General features: G+C 36.9%; 1 protein-coding gene across 6 annotated transcripts in view; it reads right to left on the bottom strand.

Annotated features, from left to right (window-relative positions):
• RALGAPA1 (Ral GTPase activating protein catalytic subunit alpha 1) overlaps positions 1–23,774 on the bottom strand; it is a 339,477-nt gene that overhangs the window by 198,871 nt on the left and 116,832 nt on the right. For 3 of the 6 annotated variants that reach the window (XM_036751008.1, XM_036751009.1, XM_036751010.1), the window contains 4 exons: positions 21,360–22,889; positions 19,512–19,636; positions 13,822–14,038; positions 4,623–4,859 (listed from right to left, as the gene is read on the bottom strand). In XM_036751008.1, coding sequence (XP_036606903.1) covers positions 4,623–4,859; positions 13,822–14,038; positions 19,512–19,636; positions 21,360–22,889 — 2,109 coding nt within the window. The remainder of the gene's footprint in view (positions 1–4,622; positions 4,860–13,821; positions 14,039–19,511; positions 19,637–21,359; positions 22,890–23,774) is intronic. The other 3 variants (XM_036751011.1, XM_036751012.1, XM_036751013.1) reach the window with 1 other exon arrangement.

Genomic DNA, 23,774 nt, shown 5'->3' with positions numbered 1-23,774 from the left:
TATAACCACTAGGTGGAATAATCCTGTATGGCCAGTGTGAAAGACAGATGAAACATGGAGAATGACAGTGGATTACAGACAATTGAATTAAGTAACTCCTCCCTTGTATGCTGGTGTTCCAGATACTGTTACCTTAATAGAAAGGAACCAGTATTATGATGGGACTTCGTACGCAGTTATCGATTTGGCCAAAGTTTCCTTTTCAATCCCAACAGACTCCAAACAATGGGACCAGTTTGCGTTCATCTGGCAGGGCCAACAATATACTTTTACCGGATTGCCAAAAGGATATCTGCATAGCCAAAATATTTCTCATAGGATTGTGGCTGAACATTTGGATGAATTAAAGCTACCTCACTACAAAGACGATATTATGATACAAGGAGAAAATGTAAAAGAAGTAGAGAAGAGTTTGATATTTCTAACTGAGCATATGAAAAGCAAAGGATGGGAAATTAACCCTACAAAGATTCAAGGGCCAGCTCAAATTGTGAAGTTTTTCAGTATACAATAGAATAAAGGACTGCGAGAAATTCTCCCACAAGCTCAACAGAAGATTCAAGATTTTCCTATCCTCACCAATAAGAAAGAGGCACAAAAGTTCATAGGACAGTTTGGATATTGGAGGTACCACACTCCACATCTTGGACAGATTTTGAAATCCTTATATAAAGTTACCAGGAAAAAATATGAATTTGATTGGGGACTTGAACAGAGTAAAGCTTTTGAAGAAGCTAAAGCTGCTACACAGTTGGCTCTGGATTTATGGCCTATGCAAAGCAGACCGGTGCAATTATAAGTGACTGTACAGGATAACTATGTGAATTGGAGTTGATGGCAGAAACAACAAAGCAGAAATGTACCGTTAGGATTTTGGTCAAGGAAACTACCTTCATCTGGAATACAATATACATGTTTTGAAAAGAAGCTGTCAGCTGCATATTGGGCTTTGGTACAGACTGAACAAATGACTCTGGGCCATAAAGTAATATTAAGGCCTGGAATCCCAATTATGACTTGGGTAATGAGTATCGCAACATCTCACAGAATTGGACATGCACAAGAGGCTAGCATAATTAAATGGAAATGGTATATTCAGAATAGGTCAAAAACAGGCAAAAGTGGAGTTTCTGCTCTACATGATTCTACAGCAAATATAGATGCTGATGGAAATGACAAACCCCCTGAACCAAGGCAACAATCCTTGGTAAAATGGAATGATGTGCATGGTTTATTTATGGGAAAGCAAAATATTGGGCCATAAAAGACATTAGAAAGCAGTAGCCTATAACCCATGTACTAAGAGAACTTTGGTAAGTACTGCGATAAGTATAAGTAGTCAATATGCTGAACTTATGGCAGTACATCAAAACAGAGAAAGGAGGACAGTGTCATATATTCACTGATTCATGGGGAGTAGCTAACGGGTTAGCTACATGGATGCCAACGTGGAAAAATCAAAATTGGGAAATTCATGGTGAACAAGTTTGGGGCGAAGATGTATGGGAAGATATATGGGACATGTCTTTGGTTACTAATTTGTCAAGTTTTTCATGTAGACCCTCACTATGCCAGAATGTGAGTACAATGCACATGCTGACTGACTAGCAAAGACTGCTTCTAACATACTGTCCCTACTCTTAACACCAATTGATGATCCAGTACTAGCAAAATGGGTCCACCAAATGGCCAGCCATTTAGGGGTCCAGGCTTGTATCAGTAAGGCAATAAACACAACATTAACAATAATCGTGAATGAAGCCTATGGAGTTCTGTATTGCAAGGTATGAGACACTCTCCATAAACAAGGTAAAAGAAGTATAATATTTATTTAGACACCAGAAAATCATACCCCATAACCAAATGTTCAGGCCCACACCTGTCCACCACTGTGATATGTCATCCCTGGACCCAGCATCAACCGAGTTCCAGATGTCAGCTTGCTAAAGAACTAACCTCTTGAATGGGACTCTTGACCTCTGGGGGCAGGGACAGCTCCATGTCCAATTTCAGCAAGAAGAAGCTATGGAGGACAACCCCTTACCCCCAGATTTTGAGCCCCATTCCTTCTAGGGGGGGAATGATGACATTGTTTTATATGTTTGTGTTATCCATGTTACACTGTTGTGTAAAGTTCTGTTGACATCTGTTATCTCAAAATTCCCACTGACCTATGTAATGGATAAGAAAGATCTTGGGGCCAAATGTATTAGCAATTTAGATTTGGAGATCTTTCCCACTCATTAATAGGCCACGTGACCTGTTTATGTCACAAGAAGCCTAAGTCACATGTGGTGGGAGGAGCTTGCTGAGAGGAAAAGGAAACTGTGTCACAGGAAATGCTGAGACGGCAGTTACTACAGTTAGAGCTGAGGGAAAGAGGAGAGACTTTCTGTGGTGGCTGTGAATGAGTTTTTGGGAAGGCCCTAGCAGCGGGGCGGATGGTTTTGGGGATGGACTAGTTCCCTGCTGTAGTACTGTGTATCAAATTCTTGGCTGCTGTGATGGATTCGGGGTATTGGTTACAGGATCTGGTTATTTGGTGTCTGAATAAATGGTTTACTTCTACCTTCTACACTGAGAGTCTCATATATTTTACAGAACCACAAAGGCATTTTGACAATTATCATCTATATTGTGATTATTGCCTTGTTGATATAGCAGTTAAACTGGATCATTGTATATATTTAAGGAAATAAGTATATTCTAAAATTCAGGCTTTAAAAAAAAAAACTCACTTAACTTACAAACTCACAAACTTGTGAGAATAAAATTCTCTAACCAAAGACCCTTAAGTGTATTATTACGTAAGGCACAGACTTCCTCTACTGGACAATATACTCTGCAAATTACACAAATTTTCAGAGAAGTCAAGTAAAATTAACAAGCATTTATTAGGCACTTATTATATGCCAGGCAATATTCTAAGCACTCAAAATAAAAGGAGAGGTAAAAATAGCCTGTTTTCAAGGAGCTCTAATAGAGGGGACAACAAAATAACTATGTACAAATAATGCATATACCAGATAAATTGGAGGTTCTTTCAAGGTGAAGACATTAGCATTAAGAGGGATTGGGAAAAAGAATATGGGACTTCAGCTAAAACTTGAAGGAAGGGAAGTCAAGAAAGAAACTGTAATGAACCAGTCACTGGATCAGAGGATAGAAAGGAGAAAAAAATGTAAGAATGCGTTACTTTCTTACAAGGTAAAAAGGAGCCAGGTTATGAAGGGCTTTGAAAGGCAAACAAAAGATTTTATATTTGATACTAGGGGTAAAAGGGAGCCTTTGGAGTTTACTCAATGGGGAGATAGGGTGGGAGTGAACGACACAGTCATACTTGTACTTTAGAAAGATCACTTTGAGAGCTGAGTGGTGGGATAGACTGGAGTGGGGAGAGACTGGCAGACTGAAGCAGGCTATCCAATAGTCTAGGCATGACATAGTCGGGCCTGCATCAGGGTGGCAGCAATGCAAGAAAAGAGAAGGAGGAATATAGGAAAGATATCAAGAATGTAGAATTAAGAGAACTTGACAGCAAATTGGATATGGGAGAAGGTGAGAGAATGAGGAGTTGAGGAAGTCTATAAAAAGGCTAGACTGACAATTCATGATAATGAAAAAAGCATTCATTACATTTCTCGTAACTATTCCCAAATGGTAGTTTCACTCTCTTCAATAAAATCATAACCAAAATTCCTTAAGATTGTTAATTTCTTTAAAAAAAAAGTGTGTATCTTCTAGGGCTTTATACCAAAGAGATGATACAAATGGGACAAGGATCCACATGTACAAAAATATTTATAGCAGCTCTTTTTGTGCTGGAAAAGAATTGGAAATTGAGGGTATAACCATCAATTGGGGGATGGCTGAACAAGTTGTGGTATATGAATGTAATGAAATACTATTGTGTTATAAGAAATGATGAGCAGGCAGACTTCAGAAAAACCTAGAAAGACATATATGAACTGATGCTGAATGAGGGGAGCAGAACCAGGAAAACATTGCACACAGTTACAGCCACACTGTGAGATGACTAACTTTGACAGACTTGGCTCTTCTCAGTAATGCAAGGTTCTAAGACAACTCCAAAAGACTCATGATGGAAAATGCTACCCATATCCAAAGAAAGAATTACAGAGTCTGAATGGAGATCAAAGCATACTATTTGTCATCTCTCTCTTCTTTGTTTTGTTTCTTCTTTCTTGTGGTTCACTGCACTGGTTATAATTCTTCTTTACAACATGACTAATCAGAAATTATGTTTGATATGAACGTATGTATAGAGCCTATATCAGACTGCATGCCATCTTCGGGACAGAGGTGAAGAGGGAAGGAGAGAAAATTTAAAACTCAAAAGCTTGTGCAATTGAATGTTGTAAACTAAAACTAAATAAACTTTTTTTAAAAGTATGCATGTATGCATGTGTGTATACACACACACACACACACACACACATATATATGCGCGTATGTATGTGTATATACATATAATTTAACAATTCACAAGTAACTTTATTAAATGAGATAACATATGCAAGTATATATTTACATATCAAATGTTACCATATGTAAAGTGCATCACTAATCCTAAAGTGCTATATAAATATTATTATTATTACCAGTAATAGTTGCAACTTCAGCAGAAAATGGCTGTTGGTTAAGACTGCTTGTTTCAGAATCTATGTGCAATGTGGTTAAACTTGCCACATCCAGTTCTTCTGTACTTTGTTGATTTCCTAAACTTGAATCAACTTCAGTAGAAGATACTGTCCCAGAATCAACTCCAGTAGAAGATACTGTCCCAGAATCAATTCCAGTAGAAGATAGTGTCCCAGAATCAACTCCAAAGCCAAAATCTATAAAAAGAAAACATTCAAATGTAAATTAATCAACTATAAATTAATGATTTATAGAACAGATCAGTGGGAGAGACTAGATGAGAATTAGCAATGATCAGATACAGTAGCCCATGGCTCCATAAACCTACTTTATCTGATAAACCTCTTCAAATAAACTACTTGGGAAAAGGCACCCTGTTTGACCAGAACTGCTAGAAAAACTGAAAAGCACCCTAATCAATTTAAATGGTAAATACCAATGCAAAAAGCTTTAGAAGAGAATGAAGTAACTTTATTACTATGAGTAGGAGGATAATCCTTAATTTAAAAAAAAAGATAGAGGAGCTCATAGGAGAAAACTGATAATTTTAAACTACATAAAATTAAAGTTTCTGCATAAACAAAATCAATGCTGCTAGGATAAGAAGGAAAATGGTCAACCGGGAAAAAAATATCTTTGTATCATAGCTCTGATAAAAGGAAACTAACACAGCTAAATGGCTCACTGGATAGAGCACTGGGCCTGGAGTCAGGAACACTCAAGTTCACGTCTGATCTTAGATACTCACTAGTTGTGTGCCCCTGGGCAAGGCACTTAACCTCAGTATGCCTCAATCTACTGGAAAAGGAAATGGCAAACCACTCCAGCATCTCTGCCAAGAATACCCCAAACAAGGTCACTTACAGAGAGACAAGCCTGAACAAATGAATAAAAACAACAACAGGTACTCTCCAAAAGGGATGTACTGTTCACTAGGAATGTAGAATTATTGGCTAAAATAAAAATGAGAACTTTCCTGGCTTCACAATGAATATTGTTCTTTATTTAGAGTGAGCACATTTCTCACAACTTGAGGGCTCGTCACTGGGATCTCTAGCATCAGAAAAAGGGGAACCCTGCTAAGGAGAAAGAGAGGCATCCTGTTGGAATTCCAATGGCCTGAATATCTGCAGGAGGGAGTTTCCTTCTTCAGACTGCTCAAGTCTTGGGAATATTTTTGGAATTGTGAACCTAGGAAAGTGGGTAAAATAATAAGAGACATATACCTGAGGCAACCAGGAGACCCTATGCATAGGTCAAAGTGGGAAAATTGACTATTTAAGTACCACTTTGATGGTCAGGGCATCCTACAGGTCTGAGAGGGGTTCTGGTAAAAGTGAACAAACTGAAAGAGGGTGGCTAATCCGGGCCTGTAACAGAAGGGAGAAGCCACAGTGAGAGTATAAGATAAAAACGTCTCAGTCCAGGAAGGTAAGGGGAACAAGGAGAGAAAGGTGCCAGGGAAAGGAAGCTAAATAAAATATAGTTTAAAATAAAGTTAAATAAAAATAGTCCGTTAGTGGAGGGTGTGGAAATATCTCAGCATGTCCGTGGTGCTGAGGAAGGCAGAGAGCTCGGCAAGAAGATCTTTTTTATGTTGGCTAGGAATTAATCAGAGTAAATTACAACTCAGAGTTTTTGACCAGTCTGCGTTAGAATTCTAAATTGGTTTCTAAATTGCGGGTATGTGCGTGTACCTTCTTGTAAAATGTAGTCTGCTAGTGAAATGTTTCATGTTTTGTGGTAAGAGATTTTTTAAAAAGCTGCTAGAAAAACCTATCAGGAATTCTTTTAAGGCTTGGAGAAGACTCTCCAGAAGTGGTAAGGGGGAACTAGTAGCTTTCAGAATCTAGATCTAACTACATCTCAAAGCTAAAGTTTGCATTTTATGTTTGAATCAATGTATCCGATATCAGGCAATGTGTTTAAAATTACAAAATAAGGGGGAGAAACGTGATTCTTTGGATGTATAAATTGTTAGGGATTTAACTCTAGTTTTAAATTTTTTTAAGGTACATAAAACCTGGATAAAATTTGGTGAGTATAATTTTTTTTATTTGAAAAATGTAAAGGAGGTAGTCTGAGTGGATCTTCCCCATAGAGAAAATGGAAGGATTTGGGTGGGGCGGGACAGCAGCAAGTCCATGTGCCCTCAGGCCCAGGTGTTCTTGGCCACTCCCTCCCCCTCCCCCTACTTCAGAAGATTTGGGAATCTTCTGAATGCAAGGCCTGGGGCTGAAAAGGAGGTGATAAAGATGTGAACACTTTAAACAGTTATATTTTGTTATAAACAAGTAATAATATTACAGCAGATTTTCCATTTGAAATCTTGGCTATTTATAGTATATGGTGGTTTAGGGTGGTAGTTTCCATATATTGGTGATGAGATGAATGATTCTCTGTGCAAAGTGACTTAGAAATGCATTCACCTAAATTGATAATGGGTTGTTTAAAAAGCAATTTCTCTTACCTAAATGTTAAGAATTGTACTGTACCTTTGCTGTAACTTAAGAAATTATAAACTTCCAAGTTTTGTCTTTATTTAAAAGTAAGTTTCAGTTAAAACTGTTTTGCTATAAAATATTTACAAAGGTATGCGGGTGAAAGGAAACTCGGCAATTATGCAAAGGCCTTGTCTGGGATCTCCTATAATTTCTGTCAATTCAGGATAAATTGTAAACTGTTTTTTTAAAAAGAAAAGGGGAAATACTTTTGGAAATATTTTGTAAAAGTTTTTGTATAATTTTTAGAAGGCCTGCTAAATTTCTATTTGTAAGCTAATTTGTTGTAGTTCAAACCTACTGTGAATTTTCTGAGTTTCTGGGTAAGAACCTGATATTTGAGGAATTAATGCTTATATAGAGGCTTCTATAGAGGCCTTAGTAGGGGGTTAAAGATGGATGATGAAAATAGGGGAGACCAGGAGTTTTATGGTCCAGGATAACGGGAAAGTTCAAGCTAAGAGGAAGAGAATGCTAGAGAATAAACTAGGAAAGGGGGGCAACTCTTAACCCTGAGGGCATTGTTTTAAGTACCCTAAGGCACATTCAATGCCCATTCTAAATTTTTGAGGAGAGGTGAAAAAGTTGGGACTGCTTTTTTAGCGTTCTCTGGAAGTTTTGAGATTTCTAAACAGCGTCCGTACAGTCTGCTCATTCTCTACTTCCCCCCTCCTTAGTCTAGATAAGAAGTGAGAGCTTTACCTTTCCTCACCTGGCAGAAGGGAAGGAGGGTAGATGGGCAGTAGTTACTGGGATTTCTATTTGCACAATAAGGGCCCCTGAGGTTGGAAGCCTAGAAGCCTTGCTGTGGGGGGAACAATGAGGTCAGAAACCAGCTGGTCTCCAAACCTGGCTTTTAAAGTCAGCAGAACTGATTTCTAGTGATTGGTTTTTAGGATAAAATTAGAATTTGAGATGTGGGTCCTGGTAGAGTTTTGATTAACGAGACTTGCCATCTGATGTAAAAGAACCCACCATCTGGGGGAGATGCCATTGGCTACTCAGAGAACAGGTGGATGTTTTGCATCTGGGGGAAAAGTGGAAAGGACAATCCTAGCCTCAATGTGGGATGGGATCCTTCTGGTTCAGTTTCCCCACTGAGTTCCTTTGAAGAGGAATGTTTCCCACCCGACTATTCCTGAGTCTGGCCATAAGGTGGATATGATGCTGCATGTGGAAGGCTGAGATGCTTCCTTTTTCTTTCGGTGCCAGGTCTCTGTAATTAAAACAAGTAGTTAGTGATAAAGGGAAAAGTACTCTCAGGATCTGTTACTATTGTGAAGTGAAGTTGTGGTGCCCAAACAGCTAGAAGGTTTTATGGGGAGAAATGGAAAATGTGATTATTGCAAATATGTGAAATTTTGATGTTTTCAATCAAATAACTGGATAAATTGGTACTCTTGTATAGTTATGTGAAAGATAACATCCTTTCTAAATGTTATGAGGAATAATTAAAGGGAAAAGAAATAATCATTATCCCAAAGACTAAGGCTGGGACTTAAGGTTAGTGTGTATCTATATGCAATATGGTCTTTTAAATGTTTCAAAGTGATAAAAGAGCAATTGGGTATTAATACAAATGAGGAAATTAATTACTGGAACTAAATGAGAAACATCTTCAGTTTGGAGAAAATTTAAATGTTGCTGTTTTGATTTGAATTCATTCCATAATGTAAAACATAAGATAAAGTTAGAGTTTGAACCTATCATATTTATATGGTTCAGTTCTTGAAGTATATCTCATTCTTTCAGATCGGGCATAGTTGAAGGAGAATAGAGAAATTTGGGAAACTGACGCAAATCTATTAGAGCAATGACTTATGATCTCAATGGGAAGATCCTATGAACAAGGGTGGAAGTACATGCAAGCCACTTAGGGCTCTCTTTGGAGATGTTCTTTAACCAATGTGAGATTATAGTCATATCTTAAACTGATTATTAGAACTTGCTATTCAAAGATCTAATGGGACTGTTAACTGACTGTTTTTCTGAGTCTAACTCCAGGTGTGGACATCAAGAAAGGCTGTCTGAGTCACTGATCCATGATACTAGCAGCCCTGTGAGGGGCGAGTATGAACTGCAGATATGATTTCATGGCAAGGTCGAGAGGGCAACTGTTCTGTATGTGCTGAAGTGGGACTTCTTGACTTGATTCCTTAACTGCAACTTGGAAGACTTTAAGCCGAGCTCAATGCAGTTTGCAGTTTGCCACAACTTCTGCCTGGAGTTGACGTGAAGTTAGGGAAATATTATTCCCTTACTGTAAATTATGTTCCTAATCTCTTAGTGGCAAATTTCTATAATCAAAAAGTTTTGCAAGCAGAATGACAAATCCATCGGATAACTGATTCTGGAACATCTTAGGTGACGATAAGATTATTAGGCTTAGGATTTTAGCCCAAACAACCAGTTATTTAGACCTGATATCTGTTACTAGTATAAATATATGTATTCCCGTATAAGTTAGTGTTCTTTAATTCTTTGCAATAATATGGAGACAATTAGGCCAAGAGCTTGTGAGGATATTATTTTGTTACTTAGTTAATATCATACTTGTCTCAAGTTTTGTCACAATTAGTTAATGTTAAAAGAAGAATGACTTGTGGTTTATTTTGTAAATGCCTTAAAAGAAACGTGGCATGACTAGAAGTTTGTGGCTTAATATATACTGTGTTAAAAATTGATTAATGTATTTATGTATGTACAGAAGCCTGTTATTAATTCCTTAGTGAAATATCCTCTTGATGGGGGGAATTAATGTAAAGTATAAGAAACTAGCTTCTAATGTGAATTCTCTCAAACATGACAATTGACCAAGGTTCTCATTTTGGTTTTGTAAGAATGGTAACTTAAAATTGTACTAAGGTCACTTTTGTAGGAGAGTAGAAAAAGAAAGAAATGGAGATTCTACAAAAAAAAGAAGAAGATGCTGAGATGTTGTCCTGGACAAGACTTCATCAATGATGTTCCCTGCCAGACAGCTGTATGAGAAGTGACTTCTGAATCTTAAAGGGACAATTGATTGCTCATTATTGTTTTTCTTTTGGGTCTCTCTATCTGTCTTTACAAAGGGGACTGCCCCCTTTTGATTTGTCAATGTATCGATCAACCTTTCCCCCTTCCTACTTGAAAGGGAGATGGATAAGAGGAAGAATTCATATGAGTAAGGGAGTACTAAAGATGTGGAAACAAAATTTGAATAAAAGAAAACAGAGGGAATTGTGGGAAATTATGGGAAGAGTTTTGTTTCCACAGAATTGAAAGTACTTCCCCTAGCTTTAGCAGAATGTAAGTCAGGTGAGTGGCCCTAATCAGAGCTGTGATCTAGCAGAACCAGACTTCTGATGGGGTGAAAGGTTAGAGGCTTGTGCACATGCTTAACAAGCTCTTTGAGGTGGGCATGACATGGGCAGTTCAGGGGGTTGCATCTAGCCAATGGAGAGCAAGGTGGGAGATTTGAATTCAAATACTATAAAAAGGCTGGCACTTGTCTGAGTAAGCGTACTCTTCATAAAGGAGGTACCCATTCACTAGGAACATATTGGCTAAAATAAAAATGAGAGCTTTCCTGGCTTAAAAAAACAACAACAAACAATTACATCAGATCAAGAGATGCTCCCTAATTCTAAAAAATGGTCAGAGGATGTCAAAAGCTTTCAAAAGAACTGCAAGCTATCAACAATGATATGAAAGACTAGTAAATAATCATAAAAGAAATGTAAGTTTTTTATTTTTTTAATTTTACTTTATACTATGAAAGACAAGAGAGAAAAAGCAAGAAGCGTCAATGTTGGAGGGGCTGTGGGAAGATAGTCACAGCAAGATACTGTTGGGGTTTAACTGTGTAACTGGTAAAACTGTCTGGGGAAAAAAATTGAATTGTGTGATACGAGTCACTGAATTGTTGGTAATCTTTGATCCAGAGATTCCATTGCTGGGCATCTACTCCAAGGAAGTCAAATGTTAGAGGAAAAAAACCAGTTCTATATATAACAAAATATTTATAGCACTTTTTTGCCATATCCCAAAACAAAACAAAAAAAGGAAACAAAGTTGGGTGTCCACTGACTGAATGATGGCTGAACAAATTATGGCATATAAATTAAACAGAATATTGTTGCCCTGTAAAAAATGATGAACAGGGGCAGCTAGGTGGCACAGTGAGTGGAGCACCGGCCCTGGAGTCAGAAGGGCCTGAGTTCAAATCCGACCTCAGACACTTGATACATGTACTAGCTGTGTGACCTTGGGCAAGTCACTTAACCCCAATTGCCCTGCCAAAAAGCAAAAAAAAAAAAAGATGAACATAAGAAATTTAGAGTAACAATGAAAAACATATGTGAAATGATATAAACTGAAAGTAAGCAGAACCAGGAAAACAATATGAACAGAGTGATTACAATAATGTAAATGAAATTAATACTAAGAATGGAACATTGCATAATTATAACTGACCAATTCTGACTCCCAAGAAAAGATGAAAATGTATTTCCCTCCTTTCTATGGAAAAGGAGGGACTATTAAGAAAAAATGAAGATGAGGAATTAGGAAAAACAGAGAATATGAAAATGATGCAACCTGAAAAACCAGGAAAACAACATGCACAATGATTACCATGATGTAAATAAAATAGAGCACTAAAATGAAACAGAAAAATTATTTAATTGAAATTGACCCATAGACCCCCCACTCAAGAAAAGATGGAAAGGCACTTCCCTACTCTTCTCTGGGGAATATGGGTACAAAGTGTTGTGCACAACCTGATACGTGGTTGATGTGTCTACTGGTTTTCCTTAACTGTTTTTCTTGGTTCCAAGGTAAGGATGACTAGGGAAGGGTTTCTGGGATAATGGAAGGAGTTCACCCAAAAATAACAGTAGTAGAAAAACAAAAGGCATCATTAAAACTTGGATTTTTTTTTAATGAGTGCCTTATTATTAGTAAGTTACCATAAGGTTCTTTAAGGCTTGTAATAAACTGCTATACTGCTTAAAATATATTAAAATCCCAAGTCATAAGAAGGATGATACACAGTGAGGCAAAATTCCATTCTACAAAATGTGTCTACAGATTAAGAGTAAATCTAAATCTGGTGGAAACCACAGTAGTTTCAGAAATATGCTTATGTTTTTTCTGAAGACAACCACATGACACAGGAAATAGGGATATAAGCACTCTGTTCCAAATAGAGTTGAAAAGCCTGGAACTTTTAAATAAAGTGGAGAGTAATCAATTAAAGATAATTCTGTGGGTACAATCCAGGTAAAACATAGAACAAGTGCGGTTGTTAAGGGAAGTTTAAGCATAGAACTGATTAGTGGACTTCAGTCTAAAGTGAAAATATTTTACTTCCTGAACACCTGAGAGACAAGAGAGACATCATTCTCTCTTGTGATGGAAACCTACAATACCTACAATAGATTTAATTTACATAAAGTCTATACCATGAAACTTTATGATAAAAGTTTAGACATTTTTAGAAGAGTGTGTGTGTGTGTGCACGCGTGCACGTGCATGTGGTCTATAGTGCTAAAATACACATATTAAGAGGAAGTGTGCCCAAATCCCAAGAGCATTGGCAAAGATCCATGAAGTAGAAATTTATCCAATGGAGTAAAACTCTAAGAAATTCATGTCAGGGAGCTGCTTTGGGGTGTTTTTTTGTCATACACGCAAACCTGGTTCTCAATGCTTTCATTCTGTTTTATATTCTATATTTGTCAACTGTATTAGTGCAGACTGACAGAATAATGTTTGGCTATGATGTTATAACAAAAAATAACCTCCCAAGTTTTCTACATGATCACTTCTCAATTTCTGCCACTACTAAAGAACTTTTTTAGTGATCTTGAATTCTGACTAGAGTATCACAATATTTGGAAGAGATAGTTAATCCTTTGCATACTCTGTGCTATTTACTTTGGCACATGAGGTTATACGAAGCAAAGTATAACTCACTTTGCATAGTTTCCAAAATTATCTTCCTAAGACATAGGTCTTAACATGTTACAACTGAAAAAAGTTTTAGTGGCTACTGTATACCATCTCAGCCTGGCAGGATCTCCCTGTTTCCAAGGGCTTTCTCACTCTAAATTCAGTACTGTATCTACTCTGCTACAATGTCTTTAATATTTACTTAATAAAATGTTTGCTGCAATGAGCTGAATTCTCCCCCAAATTATATATAACTGGTTTTGACAAACTGAAACATATAATTTCATTTTGGAAACTTGCCATTCAAAGAGAAGTACTTCTGTGGTCCATACTTGTTATATACAAAGATCTTTGTGTCGTTTTAAGCTTAAAATTCTCTCACTGATCATAACTTCCTGTTCTTCCATATTTCCCTCTACCTCATTCCTAATAAACCTATTCTTTTTTGCCAAATTTAAAACAACTTTTTTTTTCTAGGATAAAAATTGCACTTCTGTTCTTCCAGCATTTAGAATGCCCAGACTGTATACAGCAGTGCCAATGTCAGCTACTAGCTTAAAACAAAGCAAAGACTTTTGGGATACCCTGTATAGCACTTTGTGATACTTTTGAAAACTAAAGCATACTTATAATATGCTATGTAGGCATACTCTAGGCAATTAAGTAGGAAAACAGGACAAATTAACAGATAACTATAATGCTAAGCAGAAAACCAGATACTTGCTGTCAAATTTCCGGCCATCATACTGGAAAGCGCTGAAAGAATCAGAATGGCTATCTGAGCTGATAAGGTCACTGCTGCCTGCACTGGCAGGAGAGGTCCATTCTGAGGGCACACCTGGGTCATCTATAGGACGCATTTGATTCTGCTTGTTCAGTATATCAGGGAGGTCTTTTGGGACTTCAAGGCTACCCGGACTGCTCCCTCTTCTTGTCATATTCTGAAAATGAAAGAATATCATGTTTTTTCCATCTGAAAGATATTTTCCATCCTCATCAGTTAACTGACAGTTTTTCCAAGATATTTTGAAATGATCCCTGATTTAAATGGTGTGAATATTCTTCTCCATAGAACTATATTAGAACTCATCCAACTTTATTAGCTAGTCTTCATGAGTTGCTACAGCCAAAATATTCATCATTTGATAGCAACTCTCTAGTGATAAGCTTCTCAAAGGATAACTAGGGTGAACTCTGGATAGCACAGAAACAGTGGACTCCTCCATTTGGGTAGGAGTGTCCAGGGCTTTTGTCCTCCTGGCAAGCCTTTCAAGAAATGAGGACCATTTAACACTGTAATAGGGTATGAAGAGTAGAATGTTTCCATACTAGGCCAAAATAAAATATTGATTCTATCATTTATTATTATTATTCTATTATTCTTCAATTGTTTTTCAGTTGTGTCCAACTCTTCATGACCCCATTTGGGGTTTTCTTGGCAAAGATAGTGGAGCAGTTTGCCATTTCCCTCTCCAGCTCATTTTAAAGATATGGAAACTGAGGAAAGCAGGGTTTAAGTGACTTGCCCCGGGTCACACAGTATGGGCTATGTGAGTAGAAATAAGAGGACACATTCAGATGTTGCAGAGATGCACATGACAAGATTGTCTAACTGTTTATGTGGCGTTCAGAGGAGTAGGTTTTGGGGGAAAGATAATGAGTGTGTTTTGGACATATGATGTACACGCACATACATATGTATTCATGTGCATATATGTACACATGGGCAGAGAGAAAAAAAGATACTCTATAGTGTAACTCTACATATATACATAGTCTCATCAAGACTGATACTCTCACTCAGCTCCCTAACACTGAAGAATGATGTCATGGACCATTTATTAATCTAACCTACATATATATACACACACACACATATAGTCTGAGAGCCATTTACATAAAGAAGATAAATAAACCCATGGAAGCTCATGAAGTCACTAAGACATAGTGTATAAACCCTGGGTTACACCCAATTAGTAGGCATGATATAGATGATGATACGATAAAAGAAGCCTGAGGACAGACAGTGAAGAGGAAAAGCAAGAGTGAGCAGCATGGCAAAAATCCAGAGATGAGAACATTTCAGAGAGGAGAGTCAACAACAGTTTCAAATGTTGCAGAAGTAAAGAAGGATGGGAACTGAGAAAAGGCACTAGATTTAGTAATTAAGACATTGCTAACTTTAGAGAAAAGCTCAGTTGAACTATGAGGTCAGAAACCATACTGCAGAGGATTTTTAAGGGAGATTTTGTAAAAGAAAGAGCGGAAGCAATGAGTCTACGCAGCTTTTTCAAGGACTATCACTAAGTAACCATTCTTCCTTTGAAATTCATTCCATCATGCAGTCAAGATCCTTGAACTGATCACGTTCAAGTTATTCCCTATCCTTTTTCTGTACCTGAATAAGTCTTCCTCTCCCCCTAATTCTTACCTTAAGACTCAGGGACTTCAGGATACAGATCAACATCTCCTAGAATACCCTTGCTTCACAATTCATCAGCTTCCCCTACTCTCTGACCTACATCTTCATTCCAATCTAGCCATTTACAGTAACAGTCACCAACAAGCATATCCTAAGCATTTTCACATTCATGTCAAAACAAGCTGGCAGCCTGGACATCTGTCCCATAAATAATGGCCTCATCAAGACTGATATTATCATTTAGCTCCTTGACACTTTATAAGTATGGCAAAAGTTTCTGGATCGTGGGGATGCAAGTGGAACCACCCATCAAGATGATGTCATGGATCTATCAATCATCTAGCTTGGCATTCCTTTATGGCCTTTTCCAAAGGTCCAGTGTACCAAGGAAAAAAGTCAGCATTCAGCTCTTTGAAATGGGCAAAGGTAACAAAGGTCAAAACTTCCACAGAGGAAGTCAACTTCAATACCACTGGCCTGGGTGTATAATAGAGGGTGTGCTTTACATATTCACAAGTGCTGTAGGGGCAGAGAACAGCCCTCTTGTTTTTACTTGTTCTCTTGTATTTGCACTCAAATTCAGTAATGAAATGATTGACCATGAGGTTGTCAAAGTCCTCCCCACCTGAGTTGATGCCTCCAGCTATGGACTTGATTTCAAAAATGCGATCTTCAATGGCAAAGATGGAAATATCCAAAGGCCCCATCTCTGAGGTCAAAATCAACACATTTCTCTCAGCCCCAACTTCCTTTAAGTCATAAACAATAGCAATAGTAGTTGGATAATTTATGATTTAGGTCATACTGACAACTATGATGGTTCCAGCACCTTTGGTGGCTGATACAATATTGGGAGTCATTAAAGTAGGCTTGTACTGTGATCACATCATTTGTAAAAGCCTTCCATATATGTTTCAGAAATGTCTTTTGTCTTTGTCAAAACTTCTTAAGATATTTCCTCTGGATAAAAACTTTTGGCTTCCCTTTTGTACTCCCTTAAAATCTTAGCCTGAGTCATTTATCACCATGAAAGGACAACACCTCATGCTGGATTGTATAACTGCATCATCAAATCTGTCACTAGTCAGATATTTGGCATAAAAAACTGGACTGGTGAATTTCATTGCAACTTGATTCTTTCAAGCATAAGCAATCAACAATTCTGGATCAGTGAAGATGACATAGCTTGAGGAAGCCTTGTTTCCTTTGTTTTAGAAATGATCTCCACTTTCCCATGTTGAAAAACAGGAATAGGGGCAGCTAGGCAGGGAATAGAGCACTGGCCCTGGAGTCAGGAGGACCTGAGTTCAAATTCTGCCTCAGACACTTGACACCTACTAGCTGTGCGACTTTGGGAAAGTCACTTTACCCTGATTGCTTCACCAACCCCCCGCCCCCCAAAAAAAACAAAAAACAAAAAAAAGAAAAAGAAAAACGGGAATAAATGGTGTCAAGACTAATGCCAACTGTGGGTCCCTTCACCATGGTTGCTTGGGGTACTGAGGTGGTTACTAACTTATGAGGAGTCACAAGAGCTGATGTTGTATTAATGAGACCTCTAAACCTATTCCTCAGTTTCACCACAACCTCTAGCCATTAACCTTGTCTTCTTCTCCCAGTCCTCTACCCCTACTCTAGATTCCCTTTCCTTCTTTCAGTCTCTACCCCTATGGCTGACCATTTCAAATATACCCAGTCCTCTAAGCTTAATCACTGCCCCTTCCATCCCTGATTAGAAACAGTAAATTCTGCTACTGAAAGTCATAAAGCAATGCCAACTAGATCCACTACACCACTACAAATTTATTTGCCTAAGCTGATTAGGGTCTTCATTAGCACATAGAAATCCTTTTGTTCTACCTTGAATTTTACAGTCAAGAATACTATCTCCCCCCATCTTTGACTCCTTGCTCTCTCTCACTCTCCCATATCCAATCAAATGTCAAGTCCTCTGCTTTCTACCTTCGCAATATCTCTTTGCTATGCTCTCTTTTCTTATCAAACACTACAACTGTTCTTGGTCTAAGTCCTCACTATCTCATACTCAGACTATTATAATAACCTGCTGGTTGGTTGGTCTCTTTGCCTCGAATCTCTCTCTCTTCCAATCCATCCTTCGCTCAGCTGTCAAAATGATCTCCCTAAAGCGTAGGTCTAACCATGGTGTGCATGAACACACACACACACATACATACACATACACACACACACACACACACACACACAATCCATCAATAAACTCCAGTCACTCTCTATCACCTCCAGGATCAAATATAAAATCCAACAATTTGGCTTTCAATAATCTGTCTCCTTCCTACTTCTAGTCTTCTTACATCCCACTTCCCTCCATGTACTCTTGATCCAGTGACATTGAGCACCTTTCTCTACCCAACACAGCATAGTCCATTCTACATTTCCTTCTCACTTAATAGTCTTCGAATCCCTAACTTCCTTCAATAATCAACAGGAAACCTTCCCTACTTCTATCAGATGCTGGTACTCTACCTCACTTGAAATTATTTTGAATATATTTATCTTTATACATGTTGCATTTCCTTACTCCCAGAGAAAGTAGAATGCAAGCTCCTCAGGAGTAGGGATTATTCTTTTGTCTCTCTGCATGCCCAAATCCTAGAAAAGTCTCTTACACATAAGTACAATAAATATTTGACAAATTGATGATGCAGCAGAAGAGAATGAAGAGTGCTCATTTAGAAAGGAGCAGAACCAAAAGAGAACACTTAACACAAGAAGAGAGTGGTTGACAATGTCAAAAGCAGCTGAGGTCAAGAAAGATGAAGACTAAGAAGAGGCTCTTGGATTCAAGATCTTAGAGGTCACTGGTAAGCTTGGAGAGAGTACTTTCAGTTTAATAATGCAGTCAGAATACAGACTACAAGGGGGTAAGTGGGAAATGAAATAGAAACAATAAGTATAGATGACATTCTAGCAGTTTGGCTGTGAAAGGAAGAGGTGACAGAAAATGATAGCTTGAGGACACATGGTCAAGTTGCCAAGTTGATGGTTTTTAATGATGGGGAAAATATCTGGCCATGTGAGTAGGCAGTAGCAAATGACATAATAGATAATGGAAAAACTGAAAGAGAGAGAGAGAAAACAGGTTAAAGAGCTAACTCCTAGAGGAGAAAGAAATGAGAAAGGTCTATAGCAGAAAAAAGTTGCCTTTTCATCAGACAATGGAACAAAAAAAGAAAGAATGGGAAGGATGTTGAAGTATGAAATGGAAGAGACAAGGGAACTCAGGATGCTCTCTATTTTTCCCAGAGAAACATACTGTTCTCAACAAATCAAGATTCTCCAATGAGAGGGAGGAGAGAGCTGGTTTGGAACAGCTGGTGTAGGGAATGAGGTAGAGAGTCAACTGGGGAAAAATAAAAGCATTGTCTTGGAGATACCCAGATAATACTAGTTAACGAATATGTACTGGACCCAAGTGGCACAGCTATGTGATTTCTTCCAATGGTATTCAGCACCACGTAAGTAGAACCATAGCAAAATAGATTTACAGTTGGAAGGGACTTCAAAGGTCATACAGTACCACTATTTTATTTAACATCTGGGGACTAGAGAGATTAAATTACTTGCCAAAGGTCAGAGAACTAATAAATGGTAAAAGATGAGATTCAAAGCCAGGTCTTCTGATTTCTGTATCACTGGAGATAGATGATCTTAGTAACATAGGTGCCTCTACAACTGCGAATTGGGAAAGCAGAATCTTTACTCTTTATGTGGTTTTTGCCAAGTAGGTAATTTTTATTTTTCACCTGATAAAAAGTATAAACCAGCTTGCCTTTAAAAGTACAGCAGAAGATTTATAAGCACATAGAAAACCCTAAAATAAATTGAAATATAGAAATCCTAAAAAGAATCAATTTTGAGATCATTTTAATGTCATCTTTGATAAAATAAAATTTTACAGATCTTCTTTACTCTCCTACTAGCATAAACAAAATAAATTAAAATATACTTACCAATGTATTACCACTTCGGAGTCTTTCAGCTATAAACTCATCCATCAGGTCAGGAATGTTAGCACTGCTGCTGCCAATATCATTGTTAAGGAGGTGCAGCTTTTGACTCACGTCCTCTTTACTGGCTAAAAATAAATGAATAGCTAAATATAGTAAGGAGAAGCAACTTATTTTTTAAAATTTAAAACAAATTTTTTATTAAATTCCAATGCCATATCAATTACTCACCAAACATGCATTTAGGAATAGTTTCCCTTTTCTTAGATTTAATTATGAGATTAGTAAATCTGACACTTACTTTTAAACTAAGCAGATGTTAGTCAATCTCCAGTATGATCTTAAATAGCAAGAAAGCTTACAGGTAAGCACTAGTTGAAGTTAGGTTAATATTGGCTGTAAAGATACCAGCATACAGCTCCTCCTCCCTGCCTCTTTTATTGAAAATAGGCCTAATAATTTGTATTTCCCTTTCTCTATAAATATCTCCACAGAAAATACCTCATTTTGATATATTAAAAACCCCTTGTGATATTTTAAATTGGTATATTTTTAAACAGAATTCTATAATTAAGACACATTATAGAAACTAGCCTCTCTGCAAGTCCAAAATGATCAATGCTTTATGGAAAAGTTGTTTACTCATACATAGGTCTATAATATACCATTTTTTACCTTATAAAATATAATATTTACTAGGTATATTTTGTTGCCTGTATGAATTCATTTATATGAGAAAATTTTACTAAAATTGAATATTACAAATTATATACTTTGAAAATTTTCCTCTAAACATTTTAAAAATCAGCACATTATATTTTTAATGAACTATGCAAAACATTTTGGGTTAAAATAACAAACTGATCAGAAATCTTTTATGTAACATAATTACCTTACTGGCCTGGCTATACTGTAACTAAGCTTTCAAAGACTGCCCTCAGGTGGTATTAATGTCTCAATGCAAGATGGTTTATAGAACATTCTGTTACTCAGGCTAAGATTACTAATTTAATAAATATTAAAAAAAACTTTTCTATTTTGTATATTGGTGAATTTATTTTAACTTTGAACTAAGATCAGAGAAACCAGTTACCATAATCTTTTAAAAAATTTTCTGTAAAAGTTCCATATTTAAGTCATCAATAAAACTTCATAAACTTTTGTGCTCATCCAAAATTTCCAGAAAAAGCAATGATAAACGTTGCTAAGATGCAACTTATATTCATATTAGTGAATGCAAAACTGAAAAGCCTAAAGAACGCTTATAAATGGTTTAAAAAGTAACTAAATCAACACTAAGGTTTTTAAGAAATAATATTAGCTTCAATAACTGTTAACCAAAATTATCTAGAGCTAGTTATATCACATGGATTTCTATTGTGTCAAAAAGCTTCAAAGTATTTTTACTCCCAAATATAAGGAGGAATAGCAGGAGGAGGAAGAAAACTAAATGAATCAACAGTAAAAATAACAAGTCATTTTGAAAGGAAAAAAAAGTACGATACGTGTCTGATAGATTCATTTTTAAAGGCCCATATGGTAGGCAACAATATTTATGTTTAATTCTTTGGATGGTCATTAATAATTTCCTGTCTCTTCCTCTTCCCTAACTTGATGCTCAGCAGCAAAGAGGTTTAACTAAATGCCTTAAAAAGGAAATTAGTAATTTATAAAGTAAATAAAGATATTTTATGCTGGGAAATTCAGATGGGTAAAGATGCATGCATAACCAAACAGAGAGAAAGCAGTGACCATCCCAAAGCTTCTTGATTGCTTATAGCTTGCTTCAGTTGCATTAAGCCAAACTGATGCTGTCTTTCTCCTTTTGCGCTCTGCACAGTTAGTGCTCACCTGCAGCTTTCCTTCCAAAATAGCCCATTACATGACTGTACAGATCCCTCAGTGGAGCCTCTGGTGGCACTCTGTTCTGCCTCTGTGGGGAAACATTTGCCTTCGGCTTCGAAAGAGCATGTACAACAGTTTTATAAACGCCACCCAGGGATCCCTGTTGTAGTCCTAACTCATGACTTGAAGACCTAAGAGCACTACGACTACCTGAATGATTAACTGTAAAACCTTCTTTCTGTAACATGGTTGCACGTATCTCTTTAGATTCCTTAACTGTTTTACTATTTATTGATGCTGTACTCATTACATCCAAAGGTCTATATACACCAGGCTTGACTAGTTCTGTGGCAATACTGGAGCTAATGTTAGTATTGGTGCCACTGCTACTAGTACTGCTGCTACTACTGAAGCCACTGAGCTTGCGTAGTCTTGCCTTCCATGGAGCCTCTTTATTTTCTAGAGGATTGTAAAACTGGACAGATTCAGTAGATGGCCTAAAGGTAACATGGACACTATTTCTTTTCTTAGTGGTATTTTTCATGATTTTTGCCCTATAACTCACTGTTTCAGAAAGGCTCCTTTTGGTTGGAGAAAGTTTGTAGGCATCCATAATGTGAGGCATTTCGTAATTAACCGGAGATTTTAGTGGAACTTTCTTGACATCCATAACACATGGAACGGTAATTTTTTCATTAATGTGGATACCTTTAAGCTTTTCAGCTAGTGTTAGGTCCATACCTATATCTGTTTCAGTAGCTGTTTGTCTGTGAAGACACTTTTTTCCTTCTTTATCATATGGACAACTTGATTCAGGTTCAGTGTGTAAGTGCTTGGATTTATCAAAAGCCTGAGATCTTTTGAAATTGTATGACTGATTGTGTGTACTATTACTTATGAAATCACCTGGATTTCGTTCTAGTTGAAACTCTATGTTCTCTGCCATTGCTATAACAGGGGTGTTATCTTCTGTTTTAACTGTATGATCTACATAATCTAATCTAGTCAATAATCTCTCATCCCTATTTAAAGATGCAATCACTTCCTGAGAAGTTGCAAGTCTACCAATATTATAATTACTATGATTTTCTTGTTGTTCCTTAAAATATTCTTTCAGAGAGGAAAGAAAATCATCATCTCCTTCAAGGTCGCTATATTTGATCTGTTCAAAAGCTGTATCTGAAAGTTCTACTGGACCTATTAAATGACAAAGATGGTCATAAATGCTATCACCAACTTCCAGAGAAGACTCTCTACTATTAGAATCAATGATGCAGCTTTCAGTGGATCTAGATACTGAAGAGGCCTCTGTGGAACTCTGCAAGCTTGGCGCATGACGGGATGAAGTGTCAATGACAGGAACTGCACCTTTGGCTCGTTCAACAGTGAATGGCTCCAAGATGTCAGAGGTGCTGCTGCTTCGTGGCAATGGCTGCTCCTCATTCAAAGCACCAAAAACTTCATTTCCAGTGTCTTCACTTTGTGAAAAATGTCTGACTCTAGTTGTTCGGGGAAGTATTTGGGCATCATCAATGTCTGTAAAATAGAAAAATCATGTATTTTTGGGCACCACATACACAAAGTATTCATTTCATCCATATACTCAATATATGCTTTAAAATGAAGAGTTTAGATTTGTTTGCATATGGAAAATGAAATATGATCTAGTAAATACAAACATGCTATTTAAAATGGGAACAAACTAGTGTAAGACATATTGCCAATGAGTTTATTTTAAACGTTAAATATAAATGGAAACAAATAGGCCATGAAATATTTGGAAGTGCAATTAAACGATAGAGCTGTGCCAATAAGTCAAGCAATTAAAAACTCTTGCTATATCAGTTTTCCCTCATATTCAGGTTCTAAAGCAGAGAAAAAAAATAAAGTCTAGTTCTCCTACATCAAAATTTTGGTAGATCTTTTAATACAAGAAGTAGATAGAAACATTATAGTATAGAATCTGGAAGTATATTGGAAAATTTACAAATATTCTCAAAACAAAAGTAAATAAAAAGGGAATAAATTCATTATCAGTTTCCAAATCCAGGGACATTCCAGAAGAGGAAAAAATAAAACAAAACCACATTTAATATATTTTCCCTCAGTACCTAGTAGCCACATATGATAAGAGTACTGGAAACCATTATTCCCAAAAATTTCTGAAAACTGCTTAATATGCTTTATGGTTATGGCCATGAAATACAAAACGAACATGCTTTTTAAAAAAATCCTTTCACTGTCTTAAGATGTTGGGTTTCCCGATATTTAGGTTCTCATGGTTTCTCTTCTAAGTAAGACAAATGTACCTCTTTTTTTATAAACAGCATTTGTCTTCTGTTTTTACAAAAATAGAAGGATACAGCTGTCATTTAAAATTTGAAATGCCTAAGAGACAACCATATGACATTATCTAACTTG

The sequence above is a fragment of the Trichosurus vulpecula genome, chromosome 3 (genome assembly GCF_011100635.1).
Source record: "Trichosurus vulpecula isolate mTriVul1 chromosome 3, mTriVul1.pri, whole genome shotgun sequence".
Classification (NCBI taxonomy): Eukaryota; Metazoa; Chordata; class Mammalia; order Diprotodontia; family Phalangeridae; genus Trichosurus; species Trichosurus vulpecula.
This window is presented reverse-complemented; position numbering and strand designations above follow the sequence as displayed.